Here is a 23487-nt window from a genome sequence, read left to right on the forward strand (position 1 = left end):
GGTAGAAACCCCCTACTCTAAGTTGGTAGTAAAGTAGCGGGTGGGGGAAGCCTAATGCTTAAGACACAAATTTATATAAAGCCTCCGTGATATGGAACCTGTGGATACAGGTCAAGTGGATTATTAAATTATTTTACCTCTAAAGCACTCTAATCCGTGGTCATTGTGCTAATTCTGAAATGACTACGAAAGGTTTTAAACAAGATTCTGATACCAAGAAATAAATGAATCTTTTAACATTTGGAGATGTGACCTTAGCTAGCTGTAGATTTACTCAAGTGAACGTCCTTTGCTGAGGGAGACATTAATGATCCACTGTTCTTGTAAGCAGCTGTGGAGTGCTACAAGGAGCCCAAGGCTTGACTTAGGGACATGTGTTTGTATGCCTGTCTCCTGAGCACTACTGCCCTACTGGAAATGGGAATACTGTGTACCTCTGAGGGATAGGAATCAGAATCTGCAGGTGCTGGTTACCCGATGCAAAGGTCGGGGCTTGTCTTTCTTTTTCTTTTGTTTGTTTGCTCATTAAAGTTTAATTCTGATGGATTGCTTGTCTAAAACAATGCCGATTGTCTATATGAATTTTCCAATTGCTTTTTAGATTTTTGTATTCAGACGAAGTTCAAATTGGTCCAGAAACTGTTATGACCACTCTTTATACTGCTAAGAAATATGCAGTCCCTGCCTTGGAAGCACATTGCGTAGAATTTCTCACCAAACATCTTAGGGCAGATAATGCCTTTATGTTGCTTACTCAGGTAAGTAAATATAGGTAAAATAGTAGCTTAAAAATTGAACCTCAGCTGGGCAGGGGTAGCACACACTTTTAGACCCAGCACTTGGAAGGCAGAGGCAGGCAGATTTCTATGAGATTGAGGCTAGCCATGTCTACATAATGAGTTCCAGGACAGCCGGGCCTACACAGAGAAACCCTGTCTTAAAAAAACAAAACAAAAATCTGTTTGATAGATTTTCACTTTATAAAAATGCACTAAATTGCTGGGCAGTGGTGGCGCACGCCTTTAATTCCAGCACTTGGGAGGCAGAGGCACCGGATCTCTGAGTTCGAGGCCAGCCTGGTTTACAGAGTAAGTTCCAGGACAGCCAGGGCTACACAGAGAAACCCTGTCTTGAAAAACCAACCAACCAACCAACCAAATAAATAAATAAAAAATGCACTAAATTTCTTTAAGAATGAATGAATTCTGGTTATTGACTGGAATCCCATACTAGAAGTAAAAATGTTACAAAAATAGGACCAAGTCAAAGTTACAAAACTGAAATCAGCCCTAATAAATATTATATTAGTTTTGTATTTACCAAATGATTAAAGTTATATGAGACTGTCCTCGTTGGTAGGAAATTTAAAAGTCCATAATATATGCAGCTTACTTTCCTGGTTCACCCCACCCCCACAAATATATTTGCTCTCCCTACAAAAGAGAGGTCTGTATGGAGGGAAAGAATGAACAGATACAATAAGTAATTTTTAGATATGTAATCTGGAGATATGATGTCTGTGTGTGTTCAAATTACATAAAGTAATAATAGTTTTTTTTTATTATTTAAAGCTAAAATTAGATTGGCAAAGCAAGTTAATATAAACAAGTCCAATGTGTAAATCCAAGGAGAATATTTGTTCAGTTGCATGTGAATTGCTGAATCTGGGTTGGAGAAATGACTCAGTGAAGTGCTTGTAATAAAATCAAGAGGATATGTATTCAAATCTCTTAAATTCACATGAAAGTGTCACATCAGCATTGATGGACAGAGACAGGTAATAGCCAGTCAGTCTCGCTCAGCTGTTGAGCTTTAGGTCTCTAAAGACCCTGTTTCAAAAAAATATCGTGAACAGTGATAGATGAAAGCACTGGGCATCCTCCTCTGGCCTCTGTGTGCACATAATTGGGCATATACCCATACACACATGCTCACATGTACTGTACATATGTGCACACACATACACAAACTTAATTATTGAATCCTTTAAAATTAATTTTACTGTGGCTAAAGAGATGCTCAGCAGTTAAAGAGCATTTGCTGTTCTCATAGAGGAACAGCGTAGTCAGTTTCTAGCACCTAGATGGTGTCTTCGGTCTTCTGCAACTCCAGTTCAAGGGATCCAATGCTCTCTTTGTTTTTTACAGGTGCCAAGCACTCATATAGTACACATATATACAGTACACATATATAATGCATGTAAAGCACTCATAAAAATAAATCATTTTTAAAAGATTTATTTATTTATTTATTTATTTATTATATGTAAATACACATAAGATCTCATTATGGATGGTTGGGAGCCACCATGGTGACTGCTGGGATTAGACCTCAGGACCTACCAAAGAGCAGATAGTGCTCTTAACCTCTGAGCCATCTCTCCAGCCCTAAATAAATCTTTAAGAAGAGAATTTTACTCAAAATTAAGTGAAGACCCATCAGTCATGTCAGGTTATGGGTGTCATTTCTGATGTAGTTAATTAGTTGGGTGCATGGACTTCTAAAATTCTTACACAGCTCCCATCACTACAGGAAATGTTTAAAAAAAAAAAACCTTACGATCTCTTTATTCTTGACAGTTGGTGTACTAGTTAGCAGTGATGGCAAGACTGAAGTTTTAAGTACTAGACTGCAGCATATCTAACTAGATCTTAGACAAGTATGTGTACACCACCGAAGTGTGTGATGTCCTTTACCTAATCTGAGAGTTTGTTAAGGATCAGACTAAGTAATACATGAAAATTAGGCTGTAATGTATAACGCATATGAAAGTAAAAATAACAAGACTGTTGATATTGTGACACACTAGTATTCTTTAGCCTTCCATTTCTTATTCTCAGTATTTTGCATAAATAGCAATTGTAGCTTTATACAGTATCAACTTTGTGCACAGTCTGAGGTAAGTAACTGAAAGTAAGATGACTATTTGTCTGTTTGTGTAGGCGCGGTTGTTCGATGAGCCCCAGCTGGCTAGCCTTTGTCTGGACACCATAGACAAAAGCACAGTGGATGCAATCAGTGCGGAAGGGTTTACTGATATTGACATAGGTGAGTTCCTACTGATCAGAGTGTTTACATTTGGAGACAGCACTATCTTGTTGGAAAACTGTGTCAATTGGTGTTTCCTCCCGATATTTGAAGGTCTCTGTCCTTAAGGGGGTGTACTTTCTTTCATCTTAGTGACAGTACTCTTGAGAATCTTCACTACCTGGGTGTGTCCCAAAAAGTACCAAATAGCTAAGATTGTTCACCATCTTCATGGGATTGTCCTAGAGCAAATAAAAAGAAGAGTAAAATGTGATCGTCTTGTTAAATAACTGCTAGTCAGAGATGCCAAGGAACAAAATACGTGAACATTAGGATTTAGCATGTTAGTAGATAAGCTAGCATATAATGGTAACTTTAGCCATTCTAAGAAGGTATCATATCTGTGGAAAATAATTACTTGATAACTACAAAAAATGAGAGACATTACCTTACATTGGTGTTGTGTTAGGAAAATTATGACACAAGAGGTTCTGATAAGAGCCTTATGGAATGGCTAGCACTTGGACTGGGGATACGGCTTAGTCATAGATTGCTTGCTTGACATGCATGAGACCCCGCTTCCCATCCCAGCACCACAAGAAGCAGGATCCCTCAGTAGTTAAAGCAACAACATTAGGCATTAGAGACAGCAGAATCACAGGAAGTATGTGGCAGAGAAGAGCTGGCTGTAGGCTCCAGACGGTAGAGGACCAGGAAGTGGACAGGCTTAGGATTTGTTTTGCAGGAAGAGAAAGCGAGTTTCCACAGCTTTATTTTTTTATGGTGAATTGAAGTTAGGTGTCATGAGTCCCTCTCTTTGGGGATTGAAACTCTTATACCGGTTGCCTGCTTCATTTTTAAAAAAAGGTATTCCATACAAAACAGTCAAAAGAGAAATGTTAATTTCTTTCCCTGTGTTAGACTTCCTCAGTTCCTTTCTGGCTGTTTTTAGTCTTCACCAAAAGTCTGATGCTCTGAAATCTTTGTATTCCTCTCATTTACAACAGGAAATGTTTTTAAATATATTTATTTTTAGACCTGATTGCTCAAGCTTAAACCCCAGAACTTAGTCTTTGATTATTCTTTTTCATTACCCCACATGCAGTCTCACCAGTAGGTACCCATTACTTCACTTATAAACAAATCCTACAAATGACCATTTCTTATCTGTTGCTACCATATAAGCCAGCATTCTTTCTCAGTGGGATGCCTTAGAATGATGTTCGTAACTAAAAAAATCAGATTGTATTACTTCTGTTTCCACTGCAGGAATAATATAATTCAAACTTTTCATAAATCCTAGAAGATCAGACCCTGTGTAAGGCAGAGACTAGGCTTGACTATAGTAACAAACCCCAGAGTGCTGTCTGGCTCAAACACAAAACAAGGTCATTTTGTGTTCATGTAATGGTCCATAGAGAGTGTCTTCAGCAGGTAGCCTGATTACTGCCTGTATCTTGCTAGCAGATGGGAGGGAAAATATCCATGTTACAAAACACTTGGGTCTAAAAGAAATAGCCCCCTTATTTCATTGTCCAGAATTCAGTCACATGATCCAGCTGATGTGACGGCAAGGCAGGACGTACAGACTAGTTACTTCCTAAGACGAGAGGGACGATAGCTGTAACTAACAGCGCAGACGCAGCACAGCCGCTGCTCTCTACCCTCTTGTCCATCCCTGTTCTTTACACCCAACAGGAGTCACTGCCTTTCAAGCCTTTGTGTTTGTTGCTCATTCTGACTGGACTCCTTTTCCCTTGGATCTTTATATGGCTGCCTGTTTTTAACTACTCAGTTCACAGGTTAACTGAGACTTGGGATAGACTATCTCAGACCTACTTAATTAAATAACTAAATAAAATCCCTGGTCCTTTACTCTGGCTTATTTTCCTCATATTAATTGCTCTTTGTGAGTCTTAACTAGGTGTTTCTCTTTCCTTAAGTGTGGGCTGTCTGATTTCCTCTCCTAGACTGTAAGCTCCATGAAGGCAGGCCTTTGTCTTGGTTACCACTGTATTTGTAGCACATAGTACACGTTGAGTTAATACCCTGACCAGCTGTGATAAAATGCTGTTTCTTTGAATGCGTTTCGTTTTCAGTCAGGAAGCCAGGATGGTCCTTTTAAAATACAACTTAGCTCAGCTTATACCACTGCAGTGAGTTGTGTAAGAACTGACACCTTACCCTTTTCCAGACATGGAGTGTACTTCTTTTATAGCGAATCTAACAGTTCATTGTCAGTTTACCTGTTCATTGCTCAGTGCCTTGGGAAGAATTTATCCATTGTGTTTTACTGAAGGGCAAGGGCTAGTACAGTGTTGAGCTGTTAATGAAGCATTGTTTAAGCTTAATTGTTTCTTGTTAAGCTGTCAAATGCTCCATTGTTTTTCATCTAATTGTGAAATCACACTACCTGCTTCTGAGTGCTTTACATGTGGCAACTGGTTTATAAATAGCTTTTATATTTTTTATCCCTGGGATGAAATCTAAGAGCCTGGGAATCTTAAAGTGTGGGTGCTTAGCTGTGTAGACTTGCTGATTTGTTTAACACCCAGTGTTGTATTATGTTATGACTCATAATTTGTTGTGTTTTTATCATCTTGGGCTCAGCTATATATTTTTTTTAACACATAGAATCCTGTCAGTAGGACCTATTTGTTCCTCCACCTATTTCCACACTGTAGGCCAATTTGCCTGACATGCACTTATTGAACCTGGGAATTCTAGAGAACGTGTAGTAACTAAGAGGATAGGGATTTTTTTTTCCTTCTCTAGGGTGTGAGCACATGTTCTAGAGGAAAAGAGATGTTTTAGCTTTTTTACTTCAGGGGAAAGAATCATTTTAACACGGATATAACAAAATGAATTTGGGCCAGCAAGATAGCTCAGCAGGTAAAGGTGCTTGCTGTTAAGCCTGATATCTGGAGTTGGAGCCCCAGGACCCACATAGTAGGAGCAGAGAACCAGCTCCCGGAAGTTTTCCTCTGGCTCCCACCTGTGCACTATGATGTGTGCATACACGCAAAATTTTTAAAAAAAATTTCACACTGTGTCAAGAGCAGGATGATGTGGTGTGTATCATACTCCAGAATTTAAGTTTATTTTAAAATCAAAGTTAGTACTGAATTAGATAAGAGGTCTGTTTTCCATTGAAGAGATTAAATATTGTTTGGGTTTTGTTTGTTTTGGTTTTTGGTTTTTTGTTTTTTTTGGTTTTTCGAGACAGGGTTTCTCTGTGTAGCCCTGGCTGTCCTGGAACTCACTTTGTAGACCAGGCTGGCCTCGAACTAAGAAATCCGCCTGCCTCTGCCTCCCGAGTGCTGGGATTAAAGGTGTGCGCCACCATGCCCGGCTGTTTGTGCAGTTTTTGAGACAGGGTCTCACTCTGTAGTCCAGGCTGGCCTTGAACTTGTGGTGATTCTCCTGTTTCAGCCTTTGGAGGCTGGGTTCTAGGAGTTAGCCACTATGCTATGCTCACTGTGTATTTTTAAACTTATCTAATTTTATTTTATATTCATTGGTGTTTTGCTTGCATATATGTCTGCATGAGGGTGTCAGATGCTCTGGAACTAGAGCTACAGACAGTTGTTAGTTACCACGTGGTTGCTGGAAATTGAACCCAGATCCTCCGGAAAAGCAGCCAGTGCTGGTAACCTCTGAGCCATCTCTCTAGCCCTTTGTTGTGTATATTTAATCCAAAAAATAATAAAGTATGTTAATCTTCACTTAACTGAATTGTGAAAAACTACATAGATCCTTAGTTTGAACTGATTTGCTCAATGAAAATGAAAATTTAAAAAGTTTGATTTGTTAAAAAACAAATCCGAGGATGCTGGGATGAGGAAAGGTGGGCTGTTGGCCGGTGCCAGCCCAGGACTCAGGTGCTCCCACCGTTTGTCCTGTGAGTCCCATGTTACCACGTGTACAAGTTATAGTAACATACACACAAGAAATAACAACTAGATGTAACTTTTTAAAGAAATTTTTACTTAACCAATTTTTAACGTATTATTGAACCCCTACTTTGTTCTAAGGACTAATATCAATGTTACCCTCCATTGATAAGCAAATATTTGATTTATAGAGTGAATGTATAGACTGCAGGATGTGTTTTTTAATCATTTTATATTTATTTCTGAATAATTTATTACTCATGTGTAATGCTTTAGTTGATTTCTGCTATGTATAAATATAGAGTGCTTTTAATTAAATTTAAAAGGTAGGGCAGCAAGCCTTGGAAACTTGAGACTTCTGCAGATGCTCCAATCTAAATCAAAACTTCTGATTCCTTCCTTGCTGTTTTACAACAGTCATCCTACATTTCTTAATTAAGCTAGAATGTAAATTTTGTGATGGCAAGGACTTCACTTTTGTTCAGTGATATATCTCTGCACAGAGTACCTAGCAACAGTGTATGCTTCAGAATAAATATTTACTGAATGGATTGTGTCTGTAATCATCATTAGTTTTTGTGAATAACTTTGATGCCTATATGTTGTGTACTGGCTATTTTTGTGTCAACTTGACACAGCTGGAGTTATCACAGAGAAAGGAGCTTCAGTTGAGGAAATGCCTCCATGAGATCCAACTGTAAGGCATTTTCTCAATTTGTGATCAAGGGGGAAAGGCCCCTTGTGGGTGGGACCATCTCTGGGCTGGGTAGTCTTGGGCTCTATTAGAGAGCAGGCTGAGCAAGCCAGAGGAGGCAAGCCAGTAAAGAACATCCCTCCATGGCCTCTGTATCAGCTCCTGCTCCCTGACCTGTCTGAGTTCCAGTCCTGACTTCCTTTGGTGATGAACAGCAGCATGGAAGTGTAAGCCGAATAAACCCTTTCCTCCCCAACTTGCTTCTTGGTCATGATGTTTGTGCAGGAATAGAAATCCTGACTAAGACATGTTGCTTTTTAAAAAAAAATTATGTATGTATGTATTTATTATTTATATGAGTACACTGTAGCTGTCTTCAGACACCCCATAAGAGGGCATCAAATCTCATTACAGATGGTTGTGAGCCACCATATGGTTGCTGGGATTTGAACTCAGGATCTTCAGAAGAGCAGTCAGTGCTTTTAACCTCTGAGCCATCTCTCCAGCCCCGATATGTTGCTTATTATTAATTTTCTGGCTATCTAAACATGCTTAATAAATGACATGACTATAGCAGGAGTTCTAAGTGATAAGTTATGTTTACCATATATAGTTTTTTTAGAATACCTTTTATTTTTTGACAGTGTCATATATATGTGTGTGTATATATATATATATTTAATTCCTTTAGTGTCTTTAGTATTTTAAAGATAAAGCCAATAATTTTTATGAGTTGGCTAATACAAAGTACTGGACGTTATTATAGTAGTCCCTCCTTAATCCCATCCCACTAAAACCCATCCCCTTACTCCTCTTGCTGCTCTCTGTTCTTCCCCCCCAACAAGCCCTCTTCTGCTTCCATGGCACATACATTCCATTACCTTCTCTTTTCTCCTTCCCACTAAGGTCTGTTGTTACCATTCCATGGTCCCATTTCCAGTTATACACAGGCATGCCCAGAAAATGTAGGCTCACATAAGAGAGTATTCTATATTGGACATTCTGAGTCCAGTTTGTTTCATTTAAGGTGATTTCCAGTCCCATCCATTTTCCTGCAAATTCGACTTTTCTACGGGTAACTAGAATTGTAGTGTGTGTATATATCACACTTTCTTTATTCTGTTCAGTTAGTCTGTGTGTCTGGTCTGTGCCATGCTGCCTCTGATGTGGTCCTCCAGCATGACTCTACTCAGCATCACTTTGGCTAATATGAGGACTTTTGTGCTTCCATCAGCGTTTTAGAGTTGTGCTAGTTCTGTGAGGAATGTTTTGATGGAGATTGTACTCAATATGTAGATTATTTCCAGTCATGTTTTTATACTACCAATTCTGCCTATCTTTGATCATAGAAATACCATTTTCTTGTGTCTTTTTTTTTAAGTTTTCATTTATTCTTTTTTAAACAGTTTTGTGAGTGAGATATCTTTTCTCATTTCTATCTTGACATGTTCATTATTCATGTATAGAAAAGCTACTAATGGGCCAGTGAGATGACTTTAGTAAAGTCAGCAAGACTGGAACCCGTATGGTGGAAGGATGGAGCAGACATCCTTAAGTCATCATCTTTCCCCACTCATGTACTGTGGTACATGTGGCACACACATGCAGTTTAAAAGGAAAGCTGCTGGTTTTTGTTTTTGTTTTTAATGTGGTAATCTAACCATCTAATTTGTGGAAAGTTTTTCATCCTGAGAATTTTCTGATGGAGTCTTAAGGGCCTTTTAAGTACAGGATTATGTCCTTCTCTGAGAACAGGAATAATTTAGACTTCTTTTTGTACTTAGATTCCTCTTTGTTTTTCTATAGACTTTGAGCCCTATATTGAATAAGAGTGGGGATAGTCGGCACCCTTGTTTCATAGGAAATAGCTCCTAGTTTTTTCCAACTTGGTATAATGCTGGCTATAGGCTTGTCATAGGTCGCCTTTATTATGTTGAAGAACATTTCTTCTGTTTTCTTCAGGCCTTTTATCACAAAGGGCTTTTGAACTTTGCCAGATACATTTTCTGTGTGTGTTGGGATAACGATGTGACTTGTGTTGTAAGTCTGCTTTTACATTGCGCTGGCTTGCTTGCATCCTGTTGAATATATCCTAGAGTTCTTGGGAGCTTTGCTCATACTCACTTTTTTCTTTCTGAATATCAGGATTTATTATTGCCTCCACTTGGACCTCCATTCTTGATATTTTCTCGTCTTCTGAAGATGGTTTCCATAATGGTTTTTATTTAGTTATGCTAAAGTTATGCTAAGACCAGGCACATATTCTCACGTCAAGGCTGGACAAGGCCACCCAGGAGGAAAACGGTCCCAAAGGCGTCCAGAAGAGTCAGAGATTACCACCTGTACTGGCTAGTTTTGTGTCAACTTCTTTTTTAATGATTATGATTATGAAAGGCTTCAGTCTTAGCACATCATGCAGGCATGACAAAGTAGGTTGGAGGTTTTATGGTTGGGTTGCTGTGCCAACCCCTTCACTGGAGGCCTTGCCTGGTGATAGAGCATGGCTGCTGGTTCAGGCTCCAAGTCACCTTACTAGGAGTCATTCCATTGCATGAGGTTTCTACCTGACTCCTGATATGACCCCAGTTCCAGACATCTCTTCCAGTATCGTCTCCCTACATTCCCAACTCCACTTGATTCCCTCCTGTTTCCATTCTTTCCTGTCTCCAGTTCACCCAAGAAGTCTATTCTGGTTCTCCTTCCCGGAAAGATCCTTGTGTGTGTATCTGTGTGTGTGTGTGTGTGTGTCTGTGTCTTCCCCACACTATCTCCTGATGCCCTACTTGTACTTAGCCTCTCTGGGTCTATAGATTGTAGCAAGATTATCCTTTATAGCTAATACCCACTTAATAAGTGAATACATAGCATGTTTGTCATTTTTGGTCTGGATTACCTCACTCGGGATGATCTTCATTTTCTATTTGCATCTATTTTCCTGTAAATTTTATTCGTGATATCATTTTTTTTTAAACAGCTGAGAAATATACTCCATTGAGTAAATGCTTTTTAATCCATTCTTAGATTCAGGGACATACAAGGTGTTTCTAGTCTCTGTCCATTACGAACAAAGCTGCAGTGAACATAGCTGACATAGCTGAACATAGCTCTGTGATGGAATGGAGCATTCTTTGGGTAAATGCCCAGAAGTGGGTCTTGAGGGAGATTGATTCCTGATTTTCTTATAAAATGCTATATTGATTTCCAAGGTGGTTGTACAAGTTTGCGCTCCTACCAGCCATGAAGGAATGTTCCCTTTGCTCCATATCCTTGCCAGCATGAGTCGTTGTCACTTGTTTTTGATCTTAGACATTCTGTAAGAGAGAATCACAAATTTTTTGATTTGCATTTCCCTAACGGCTAAGGATGTTGAACACATCTCTAAGTGTTTCTCAGCTATTTGAGATTTCTCTGTTGAGAATTCTGTTTTGATCTGTACCCCATTTTTTAATTGGATTATTTAGTTCGTTGATGTCTAGTTTCTTGAGTTGTTTTATTTATTTTGGATATTAGCCCACTGTTAGATGTAGAGTTGTTTTGTCGTATTGACAGTGTGCTTTGCCTTACAGAAGCTTTCCAGTTTCATGAGGCTTCATGTATTAATTACATGATCTTAGTGTTTGTGCTGTTGGTGTTCTGTTTAGGAAGTTGTCTCCTGTGCCAGTGCATTCAAGGCTACTCCCCATTTTCTCTTCTGTCAGGTTCAGTGTTCCTGGTTTTATGTTGAGGTCTGTAATACACTTGGACTTGAGTTTTGTGCAGGGTGGTAGATGTAGATCTGTTTGCATTCCTGTATAAGGTGACATCCAGTTATACAAGCACCATTTATTGAAAATGCTTTTGTCCCCATTGTATATTTCTGGCTTCTGTATAAAAAAGATCAGGTGTCCATAGGTGTGTGGATTTATGTCTGGGTCTTTGATCTGATTACATTGATCATTCTGTATGTTTTCATACCAGTCCCATGCAGTTTTTATTACGATAGCTTTGTAGTACAGCTTAAAATCAGGGATTGTAATACCTCTGGATATATTTTTATTATATAGGATTGTTTTAGCCTGTTTTGTTGTTGTTTTGTCTTTCCATATGAATTTGAGTATTGTTTTTTTCAAGGTCTGTAAAGTATTGTGTTGTAAATGTGATGGGGATTGAATTGAATCTGTATGCCACTTTTGGTAGGATGGCCATTTTTATTATGTTGATTCTACCAATCCATGAGCATAGGACATCTTTCCATCTTCTGGAATCTAATTCAGTTTCCTTCTTCAAAGTCTTGCGTTTTTATTATACAGGTCTTTCACTTGCTTGAGTAGTTACCCCAAGATATAGTATCTGTGGCTATTGTAAAGGGTGTATTTCCCTGATTTCTTGCTCAGCCAGTCTGCCATTTGTATGTAAGAGAACTACTGGTTTTTATTTTTATTTTTTTAGTTAATTTTCTATCCAGTCACTTTGCTGAAGGTGTGTCTCAGCTATAGGAGTTCCCTGCTAGAATTTTTGGGGTCATTTATATATTCATTCTATCATATACCTTGAATATGAATAGCAATACTTTGACTTCTTTCCCAATTTGAATCCCCTGGATCTTTATTTAGTTGTCTTAGTGCTCTAGCAATAACTTCAAGTTCTCTATTGAATAGATACGGGGAGAGTGACAACCTTGCAGAGACTCCATTTCTACCTCACCAGTTAGTTACAGCTTGTCTCTGGAGTGTGGGGGATTAGTTCGTTCCATGTTTAGAGTTTCATGTGATTGAGGCCCAGGGGGTATGGAAGGCCTAGCCACCTCTGTCCTGTAATCTCTTCCTACCTGCACAAGGAGACTGCAGCAAATTCAGCAGCACACTTGCTGCTTTCTCTGTTTCTCTCACGCAGGCATGGTGGGGCTGATTCCTTCCAGGCTATTCACTTCAGAGCTCTGGTGGAGTCTCTGTGTGAGGCTCCTCTGCTACACCTCCGCCTCTGTCCCCATAGCCTGTATTGCCCAGGCCTTATCTCCATTGACTGTGTCTAGCTCCTGATCAAGTCTACTCTCTGGCCCGCTACTGTTGTAGTGCTGTGTCTGTAAGAAAGGGCACTCCCCCAGCAGATGCTGCTCATTCAGTGTGTGCCAGTCTGCAGCTGTTCCTGCCTACTGTCTTGTAGAGGTCTCTATTAGTCTTTATTCTTTTTCTTCAACACTCTCTTACAAAGAGTTTATTGTTTTTATCCTAGTTACTTTCTGTTACTGGGTTGCAGAGGATGCTGCTAATCCACCATTTTACCTGCTTTGTATTAATAGTCTTAAGTATCTAATTGTGTTTAAGCTGAGATTTAAAAACGTAAAATAGTACTTTGTTAAAGAACAGAATATCCTTCATTACTGTATTTTTTTTCTGTAGATACACTCTGTGCAGTTCTAGAAAGAGACACACTGAGTATCCGAGAAAGTCGACTTTTTGGAGCTATTGTACGTTGGGCAGAAGCAGAGTGTCAGAGACAACAACTGGCTGTGACATTTGGAAACAAACAGAAAGTTCTAGGAAAAGCGCTTTCCTTAATCCGCTTCCCACTGATGACAATTGAGGAGTTTGCAGCAGGTAAGGCTGTAACTTCACTAATTTGAAACTATTTCCAGGGCAGAAAATAAAGAGTAAGCTATGACTTAGTAAGTGCTAGTTAAAATATAAATATTTGTGTGTAATTTCATTTAATTCTCAAAAGAGCTGTTCAAGATAACATCCACATTTTATAGATTAAACTAGAGAAGATTAAGTGCCTTGCCCAAGGTTATAGGAACGAATCGTTTTGGTCTTTATGGTTGCACTTCTGATTAGAATGAGACAGACCTGATTTTCCGTTGCTGCTGTATAACTAGCACTTATATAGTAGTTCATAAGCAGGGGTCTTGAGACCTTCTTCCTTATTCTCTGACAGAACTTTGGGTACCATGAATGTACATGATGCAGACAAAATAGTCATACATAGAGAATAAAATAATAAAAATTAAAAAGTACATTCATAATACATGTCATTTGGTGTACAATGTAAATGTTTCAATTGGGCATATGTAAGTAGAACTACTACGTGGAGAATTAATATTTTAGCATCGGTTTATCCTGTCAGTTTCCCAAAGTGGTTAAGTCCACATGGAGGCTGAAAGTTAGAACAATTACATCCATTCTGATTCTTCCTGTAACATTCTTCCCTAACACTTCTGATCATGATGGCTGTAGTTTGTTTTCTATCACTGCGATTAAAGATCGTGATCCAAAGCACCTTGGGGAGGAAAGGGCTCGTTTTCTCTTTCTTACAGCCTGGAGTGCTTCCCCAGCATTTACATGGTAGTGGGCTTAATTCACAGCAACAAAAAAATCAGTTCTAGTTTTGTAGTAGAGGTCTTTTTTTTCCTCATCAGAACTGTGATTATAGGTGTATGTTTTTATTTTCAAATATTTGAGATTTTATTTTTATTTTCTTTTAATTCTGGTGTAGTTAGGACATCGCTTCTGTATCATCTCAGTCCTTTGAAATTTGTTGAAACTTGTTCTATGTGCCAACATGTCCAATTTTAATAAATATTGATGTATAATAAAGTGAATGTAATTTGAATTGTTAAATACAGAAAAAGCTTGCTTAACAACTTGATTAATCACATATCTACAAAATACATTCTAAAAATATTGCTCAACAATTTATCATATCTGCTGTTTTCTCCTGTTTCCTTTTGTCAGTCACTAGGAGAGAGGAGAGGTTCGAGTGTTTGTTTTTTAGTTGAAAGAATGTCCCTACTTGGTTCCATAAATCTTTTTCTTTAAGATTCTATTAGGTACATTAAATTTTGTATTACTTTTATTGGATTTATGCCTTTACCTTTATTTTATATCCCATTTTAAATCTAGTAAAGCTTATTTTACATCTTTGACACTAGTGTAGTTTTACAACCTTTTTTAAAAAGGTTTTTTGTATTCTGTATTTTCTAGGGATTTATTTTTGTTATTTGTAGTTGTGTTTGAGATAAGGTATGTGCATAAGAGTGCAGGTGCCCAAGAAGGCCAGAGGTCTTGGGTCCCCTTGGAGCTGGTGACAAAGGCAGTTGTGAGCTGCTGATCCGGTGACTAGGAATCAAATTGGGTCTCTACAGGAGCACTCAGGTGCTGTTACTTATTAAGCCATCCTTCCAGAGCTGTAGTCTTTATTTTCCCCATTTTAAGTAGGTTTTCACTATCTTTGCATGCCAATTATGTTTTTGTAAGCTGCATTTTTTTTTGTTTGTTTTGTTTTTGTTTTTTGAGACAGGGTTTCTCTGTATAGCCTTGACTGTCCTGGAACTCACTCTGTAGACCAGGCTGGCCTCGAACTCAGAAATCCGCCTGCCTCTGCCTCCCAAGTGCTGGGATTAAAGGCGTGTACCACCACGCCTGGCTTTTTTGTTTGTTTGTTTATCCTTTTTTTGGAGGAACCAAATGCTTTCTGGTATTTTGTTCTCTATTTGCTTGTTAAACATTCTTTTACTATTTTGTTAGTGAAAAGCAAAAGGTTAGCAATTTTAATGAGAAATTAAGTATTTTTTTACTATTCCTTTGGTGGGTTACTTGATAATATACAAATCCTTCCTTATGAGATTTTAAAATTAAATCCTAAAAATTAAAAAATTTAAATTAAACTTTCTCATGCAGTACAAAAGATTTTACTAATACTTTATTCTCTTCAGTGTTTGGTGCCCTTTCATGTATTTTAACTCTTCATATATTTTAAAGTCTATAAGATGTTGTTATCTTAAAAATTAACAGTCATGGACTGGAGAGATGGCTCAGCGGTTAAGAGCACTAGCTGCTCTTCCAGAGGACCTGAGTTCAATTCCCAGCAACCACATGCTGGCTCATAGCCATCTGTAATGAGATCTGATGCCCTCTTACGGTGTGCATGAAAACAATGTACTCATAAATAACATAAAATATATAAGCCTTTAAAAAAAACCAGTAGTCATTTAGATTACCTGTAAATTCATACTACTTATGACTGCTGTGTTCTGTCCGGGATCATTTCTGTCAAGCTAAACAAAGAGTATTTTTCATAGTAATTATTAGGCCATTAGAGTCTCTTATTCCTTCTCTGCTCTTCATCTGTAAACATCTTCTCCTGTTTGCACTTTTCAAGGTTGTATTCCTGGGTCTGCAGCTTCAGTTTGGCAGTTAGTTATTCATCTGCTATTTAGATGTCATCCTGTTCCTCGGGGTCCCACTATTCCCATTGGCAGGCTTGTTTTTAGGAGAATGAACACCTTTTCACTGGTACTTGTAGGTTTTTTTATTATTATTATGTTTGCTTTCTAGTAGGTTGTTGATATATTCAGTGTATCCTTTTACATAACAGACCTGAATTATTTGATTGACCTCTTAATTTTGATGAATGCTATTTTACCTTCTTGAAGCTGTTACATGTTTTTCATGACATGAAGACTTTGTTTTTTGGATTTTTTCCCCCCCCAGACAGGCTTTCTCTCTGAAGCCCTGGCTGTCCTGGAACTCACTAATATAGACTAGGCTGGCTTCAAACTCAGAGGTCTGCCTGCCTCTGCCTCCTGAGTGCTGGGATCAAAGATGTGCTCCCACCCATGCCCAGTGAAGGCTTCTTTTTTTTTCAATGAAGGAAAATTCTCTTGCCACAGGCTTTTGAATTATCATGCAGTTTTAACCTTAAAAAGTGTGTGTGGTGCAATGTGATGCACAGTATGGAGAGCCAGAGGAGAGGCATGGGTGTTGTTCCTTGGGAACTCTCCACGTTGGCTTTTAAGACAGTTTTTTGGGGACGGCTTCTTACTTGGACTGTGTGTGGCTTTTATATGGGTGGTGGGGGTTCAGGTTTGTAGGTTTGAGGAGTCTCCTCAGCCCTATCCTTAAAATTCTCATCCATCTGGAGGGAGGGAGATGGGTTTTCATCTTCATCCCTTATGTCATCCTTCACTGTGCTGCTGTTTCCTTCCTTCCCTCCCTCCCTCCCTCCCTCCCTCCCTCCCTCCCTCCCTCTCTGTCTGCTTTCCTTCTTGTTTGCTTTATCCTCTTTCCTTATCCACAGATAACAAAGTAGTAAAGCTTGCATCATGTATGTTGAGCAATATATTTTGTATGGTTTTTTTTAAACTTATTTGAGTCAGGGTCTTACTACATAGCCACAGTGACTGGGAAATTGCTATGTAGAATATGCTGATTCTGAGCTTACAGAAATCAGCTCCCTCTGCATATGAAGTTCCAGGATTACAGGCATGCGCCACCACACCTGGCACTCACACTGAAATTAAGGGAAAAAAAACAAATGTGTTTTAAAATTAGTAGGTTTTCTAATCCAAAATTACAGTATTTTGAAGTCTCCTGCTTCTACTTGATTTGCAAAGGCTCTCCTACCCTCTTTATTTATTTATTTTTAAACCAAACATTTATTTATTATTATATCTAAGTACACTGTAGCTGTCTTCAAACACACCAGAAGAGGGTATCAGGTATTTTTATGGATGGTTGTGAGCCACCATGTGGTTGCTGGGATTTGAACTCAGGACCTTCAGAAGAGCAGTCGGTGCTCTTAACCACTGAGCCATCTCTCCAGCCTTCCTGCCCTCTTTATAAGGGTACAGCATTAATTCTGTAAACTTAAAATACTCCAATAAGAGACAGGGACCTGGAAAATTTTACTAGATGTGGTTGTCTGTTTCCACAGCTTTCCCAACCGAAGTTCTCACTTTCTGCTCACTTCTAAACTCCAGAAATAAGTATTACTCTCTGTGTTTTGTTCTGTGCTGAAATGTTCCTTTGTTAAGATTATAGCCTCAGACAAGTATTAAATGGGAGATGGAAGGTCACTGGTACCTACCTGTCTGACCTGGGAGGTGATGAGCCATCAGAGACAATGATTCTTTTGGTGAATGGAAGTCTGTGGTACAGGGGAGTGGGCAGAAACAAATCTTTTTTGTTATGGTAGAGTTCCATCTAAGCCTTCACTTATCTTAACACACTCTTTCAGGTTAGCCTCAAAGCGATTGACTAAAACCTCAAATGTATACTAAAATTTAATATGCGAAGTTTATTTTCTGTTTTTCCAGGTCCTGCTCAATCTGGAATTTTGTCAGATCGTGAAGTGGTAAACCTCTTTCTTCATTTTACCGTCAACCCTAAACCCCGAGTAGAGTACATTGACCGGCCGCGGTGCTGCCTCAGAGGGAAGGAGTGCTGCATCAACAGGTTCCAGCAAGTAGAGAGCCGCTGGGGTTACAGTGGGACAAGCGATCGCATCAGGTATCTGTCGGAGTGTGGGCGTGACGTGGAGTGGAGGGGACAGCTAGTGGCTAGTTTTTATCCTCTTGTGAGAGGTTGTTAACAAGTATTTTATTTAGTTTATAGTTTGCTTAATACAGGATGAGGTCAAAGCTGCACACAAAAGAAAAAAAATAACTGTTTTTAGCAAATAAGAGTAGGGACAACTGATTTAAGTATGTAGTGCAAGTAAGTAGAAAATGAGCATAGAGCCCTAGAGAAATTAAATAGGCAAGTGAAGACAGTAGTGAATTAAAAGTAGGAAAGCTGATCAACTAGTAATCTGTCTTTCTTAAAAGATTAACAAACAAACCATCCTAGAAGCAGTTCTTTAAATTCATATTTAGAAATCAAAATGCGACTATCATATGCTGAAAATTTTACTTTAGTTCTGGGTTTACTCTATGCTAATAAATTGAACATCTTGATGGAATGGATCATTTTATAGGCAAATATAAATTATCAAAATTGACCGAAGAAGAAAGCCTGTGTAGACCAATTACCCTGGGAAGAATTAAGTTATCAGAGAACTGTCCATTCACAAAGTTTTTACAGGTGAGTTTTTCATCCAACATTCAAGGAACAGTTTCCTTGAGCACTGTAAGAGGAAAATACCATGTGGTTAATTACTGAAAGAAGCAAAATTCAGATATGAGTTTAACAAGACACATACTGTAGATGAGCCTCACCATAGAGAGGAAATTGTATGTGTCCACCCCACCTTCATGGGACAGTGCTGCAAGAACGAATAGTGTGTGCTTGGAGAATCAAGAAGTAGGTCAGTAATACAGCTCATCCCAGCAGGAGACCCAGGAACAGTAGTTCCCGTAGGCAGCAGGACTCTTGCTGGGTGGGGGTGCATTTGATAGAAATTTACCTTTGTACCTAGTGATGATATTAGTAGGTTAAATTGTTAGCATTTCTCTAAGAATTAATATAGACTATTGAAGAGAAATTAAAAATCCACTTAGAGAGATGTACCAGCTTTACTGAGTTTCTGTGGTGATTGTTGTGGTCATAAATTAGAGCCCTATAGAATCAGAAAGGAAGAGGCCTTTCCCATTAACTCTGGATCTACATCAGTATATAGCTCTCAGAAGCTCAGTTTTTCTGTAGTAAATATTTTTGTACTTTTTCCTTTACCGACATGAAATTCATAGTGTCACAATTTAGGGGATAAATGGCATATCTGTAGTACAAAGGAGAAATAAATACAGCTGATAATAAAAATTTAAAGAGAAATATTGAAGCTGATAGTAAAATTAGACTTTGGTACATAGACTTTGGGTACGACACTAGCAGGCAAACTGAAGTGTACATCTCTATACTCATGTGTCAGCTACAAATATGGACATGTTTATGCTTTACATTCCAATATTCATTTTTCCATATCTGAGCTTACCTACTGGCTGAAAGCTATTTGGAACTCAGAAGTCACTACTCAGCTTTTTGGTCCTTTTCTGCCAGAGACTTGAGTTGTATGTTCCCAGGCAAGCTGAAGCTCTGCCTTCCTATTTCAGCTTTCCTGCACAGGCAGAAAAGAGAAGAGCGGGGCGGGGCAGTGCAAGAAACTGCTTGGAGCTGGGCCTACAGACCCAGGTGAAGCAGCTGTTAGCAGGGCAGCCTTGATCAAGTTACTGAACTCCAAGTGGTCCTTTTGTAAAATGAAGATAACACTGTAGGATAAGACGTTTGTAGGATTTAGGTCTAAGGTAGAGAAGGGTATCTGTGTCTTCACATGTAACAAACACATGTATGGGTGGAAAGTTGTGTGTGTGTGAATTAACACACAATTACCAATGGCAACAATAACTGTGTAAGAGTTTCTTTACGTATATGGTCCTTGCCTTTTATGGAAGGCAGTGAAGTTGTACTTTGGTTTTTAAATAGAATATGATTAAGGCTAATAGTCACAGACAATTTCCTGTAATGAATTTGGAGCTTTTGGGTTATAGGGATCGGTTCTGTCCATCACAGGAATTGTAGCATCACTGGCTCTTCGTGTCTATAAACTTTAGGGTGAAGAAAAAAAATAAAGTATTGGAATTAGTAAAAGAATAGTTGCTGCTTAAAATGTGAATTTGAGATTATTCTCACCCAAGCTCTGATAAAATAAAAAGTCCTCAGTTCCAGAAATGACAGTGGCAGTTGTGCAGTGATGTGAGCACTTAGTGCACTCAGCCGTGCACGGAATGACTGACCTGATGCGACTCTCATATGTATTGCCACATTGTTGAAACCCAAGACTTTACATGCTTAAAAAACTGAGTTATGTTGAGTAAATAACATGCAAATATATATTTTACTATATTGCAGTAAATTATATATTTATTATGTTGGATATTACTGTGATAGAATAGAATTAAACTCTGAAATGTCCCGCAAATAGGACTATCTAGAGAACTTTGGCTTGAATCACACTATGATAGGGATAAGTTAACTTTCCAAATTACTGTGAGTATCTTAGAACATTCCTTTCAGAAGTCCCATGTGTTTGGTAAGGGAGTTGCCTAACAAAATACAGTTAATCTGGGAGAATAAATACTCTTCTACAAAGAGAGGAGTAGCTCAAATATGAAAAAGTGCAATGGGTCTATAAGAAGTTTTCTGTGGCCGGGCAGTGGTGGCGCACGCCTTTAATCCCAGCACTCGGGAGGCAGAGGCAGGCGGATTTCTGAGTTCGAGGCCAGCCTGGTCTACATAGTGAGTTCCAGGACAGCCAGGGCTACACAGAGAAACCCTGTCTCAAAAAAACAAAAAAAAAAGTTTTCTGTGAAACACACTCCAGGTCAAAACCCCTGAGGCCAGGTGAGTAGTTAGAATTGGATGAAGGAGAGGGAAGGATTACCCACTGGGAAATTAAAGTTTTAATATGAAACAAAAATGAAACTTGAACATACCGTAGTGATGAGGATTATCTGCCTCTCTAAACTTGGAATAAATTATAGTTTGGTTTCCACATGACTAAAGAATTTTATGTCTAAAATCAAAAAATAAATAACAAATGTTGAAACTTTTTTGAAACAGCTTAACAAATATCAGAAAGTCTAGGAGTGTGCTTTGATTTTTTTCATCAGTGCTACTTCTGGAATTTATTCTAAGGAAGTAATGAAAATCTTATAAAACAATTTTGCTCTAAATCACACACTATCATAGACTTAAAAACTGCAGTTAAATAACCTAGATTATCCAAGGAATTGGTTGATTGCAGTGAATCGATAGTCATTTTTACTGTTTTACATGATTAAGAATTTAAAATACAAGCTGGGCATGGTGGCGCATGCCTTTAATCCCAGCACTCGGGAGGCAGAGGCAGGCAGATTTCTGAGTTCGAGGACAGCCAGGGCTACACAGAGAAACCCTGTCTCGAAAAACCAAAAAAAAAAAAAAAAAAAAAATTTAAAATACAGGGTCTGATAATGATTTTTAATATAGCTCATAGAAAGGAGTTGACAAGATTCACTTCTGGTTTTACAGGATGCTCCAAATGCCTCCTCACTTTTTCTTTTGTGCTGAGGATTGACTACTACAGAACCTAGGCACATTCTCTACTACCCAGCTCCATATCTGGACCGCTTTCTGGTTGGTAGGTAGGTAGGTAGATAGATAGATAGATAGATAGATAGATAGATAGATAGATAGATAGATAGATCAAATTTGGAACTTTGATCTTAATGATTAGCATATTCATGAGAGCGATTGGATAAGTGTAGCACTGAGTCCACCATTATAATAAAAGTAGTTGTTTAGGTTACAATCCTTTGACTGTACAGAACAAATCCGACTTGAGTTCCTCTTCAGTTCACATTAGGTTATGTGGACAAAGAAAATGACATTTTCAAAATTGTCTTTTATGATAGGCTTTTTTTTTTTTTAAGTAAAATTCAGTAAAAGTAAAATACTTTTAAAAAGCTACCACCTTCAGAACATGAGCACATAGAGAACTGTTTCTGTTATTTTGTAATGGGCTTCTTTCCCACAGGTTCACAGTTAACAGAAGAATCTCTGTAGTTGGATTTGGTTTGTATGGATCTATTCACGGGCCCACAGATTATCAAGTGAATATACAGGTAATCCCCTTCTCTGTTAGCATCCTGAGACGCAGCAGCAACTTTTCAGTAAATACTGTCCTAACAGAAAAACAAGTTTAATTGTCAAAGGCATCAGGAAGCATCAGTAGTATTTTGAACCGTTTCTGTTTTGTGGTTGCTGTAAAGTAGAAAATTCAGTTTGGGGAAATTTAGGTCCTTTACAAAAGTATAAGCGTACGGGAACTACCTGTGTTCTATTTCGACAGAGTCGGACTGAGGATGGTCTGAACTTGCCATCCTTCTTTTGTCTTTGTAGTACTGAGACTACAGGTGGGTGCCCCCATAGCTAGTCTGGCCATTCTTGAGGGCTGCTTGGCCTCAGTTCTTTGAGATAGGGCACTAAGGACACCTCTTCCGTTCCATCCGTCCAAGAGGTCTACTGCCCTCCCTCGGGTCGCATACCCTGTCAAGTAGAATTATTTTGGAAAACAAGTCATTTATGAACTATGCAGTGATCTGCATCTATTTTATACATAAAACATACAAATAAGAGAAAAGGAAGTAAGACATGTTTCAAGGTTTTATCAACAAAACAAAAGCATGCTTTATAAATGCTAACCACTATATTCTTTTTAATAGTAAAATCTTTGAACCTTGAAATGAAATGAATGCTTTTAAAATGTTGCTATTTTGTATTCTTTGTGACTAAAAACAATTTCTGTGACAGCCAGAAACAAAGGAAAGTTATTTTATGCTGTTTTGTGTGTGGGGTTAAGTATGTCTACATATGCAGAGGTACACGTTAATGCACCTGAGTGCATGTAGACTCCAGAAGGAACCTTGGGTATCATTCATTCCTCGTGCCATCTACCTTTATTTGTAGACAGCCTCTCCGTGTCCTAGAATTCACTCTGTAGCCTTGAACTCAGGGTGTTGGGCAGCTTAATGAGAACTTCATGCTCGTGCAGCAGATACTTTACCCACTGATCCATTCCCCAGTTTTATTAAGTTTTATTAGAACCATCGAGAGGACTTTTTATTTTCTTAAGTATTTGTTTTATTTTGTGTGCGTGTATAAGTGTATGCATGTGCACTGTATGCATGCACAAACCTGAAGAGATCAGGGGAAGCATTGGATTTCCTGGGAAGTGGCGTTAGAGACAGTTGTGAACCATCATGTGGGTACTGGGAACTGAACCCAGTCCTCTGAAGGGACACTAAGTTTTCTTAATTGCGGAACCACCTCTCCAGCTCTTAGATACTTATCTCAGGGACTTGTGGCACAGAAAGGGAAGTCTGGTGTTGTAGACAGAAGGCATTTTCTATGTGAAAGTTCATCTCTGTGTGCTTGCTTTGTTTGAGATACACTTTACCTTTCCTCTGAAGCGAGAGCCCTGCACTACCAAGAAACGGCTTTGGCTCCGCTGTATTAACAGATGACAGTATTAGAGACTTGTGTAATAGAAGGGCATTTTTGAAAGTCGATCCGTATCTCCCCTGCCATTAGCTATGTGGATTATTAAGGAAAGATAGTGACTCTTAGGACTGTAGCAGTTACA

The 23487-nt window shown here is 38.6% G+C and overlaps 1 protein-coding gene across 1 annotated transcript in view; it reads left to right on the forward strand.

Annotated features, from left to right (window-relative positions):
• Btbd1 (BTB domain containing 1) overlaps positions 1 to 23487 on the forward strand; it is a 34286-nt gene that overhangs the window by 7313 nt on the left and 3486 nt on the right. The window contains exons 2-6 of the mRNA XM_021167718.3: positions 602 to 758; positions 2943 to 3048; positions 12993 to 13190; positions 17687 to 17879; positions 21880 to 21967. Coding sequence (XP_021023377.1) covers positions 602 to 758; positions 2943 to 3048; positions 12993 to 13190; positions 17687 to 17879; positions 21880 to 21967 — 742 coding nt within the window. The remainder of the gene's footprint in view (positions 1 to 601; positions 759 to 2942; positions 3049 to 12992; positions 13191 to 17686; positions 17880 to 21879; positions 21968 to 23487) is intronic.

Source organism: Mus caroli, unplaced genomic scaffold (genome assembly GCF_978045245.1).
Source record: "Mus caroli unplaced genomic scaffold, Mus_caroli_1 scaffold_8, whole genome shotgun sequence".
NCBI classification, from domain to species: domain Eukaryota; kingdom Metazoa; phylum Chordata; class Mammalia; order Rodentia; family Muridae; genus Mus; species Mus caroli.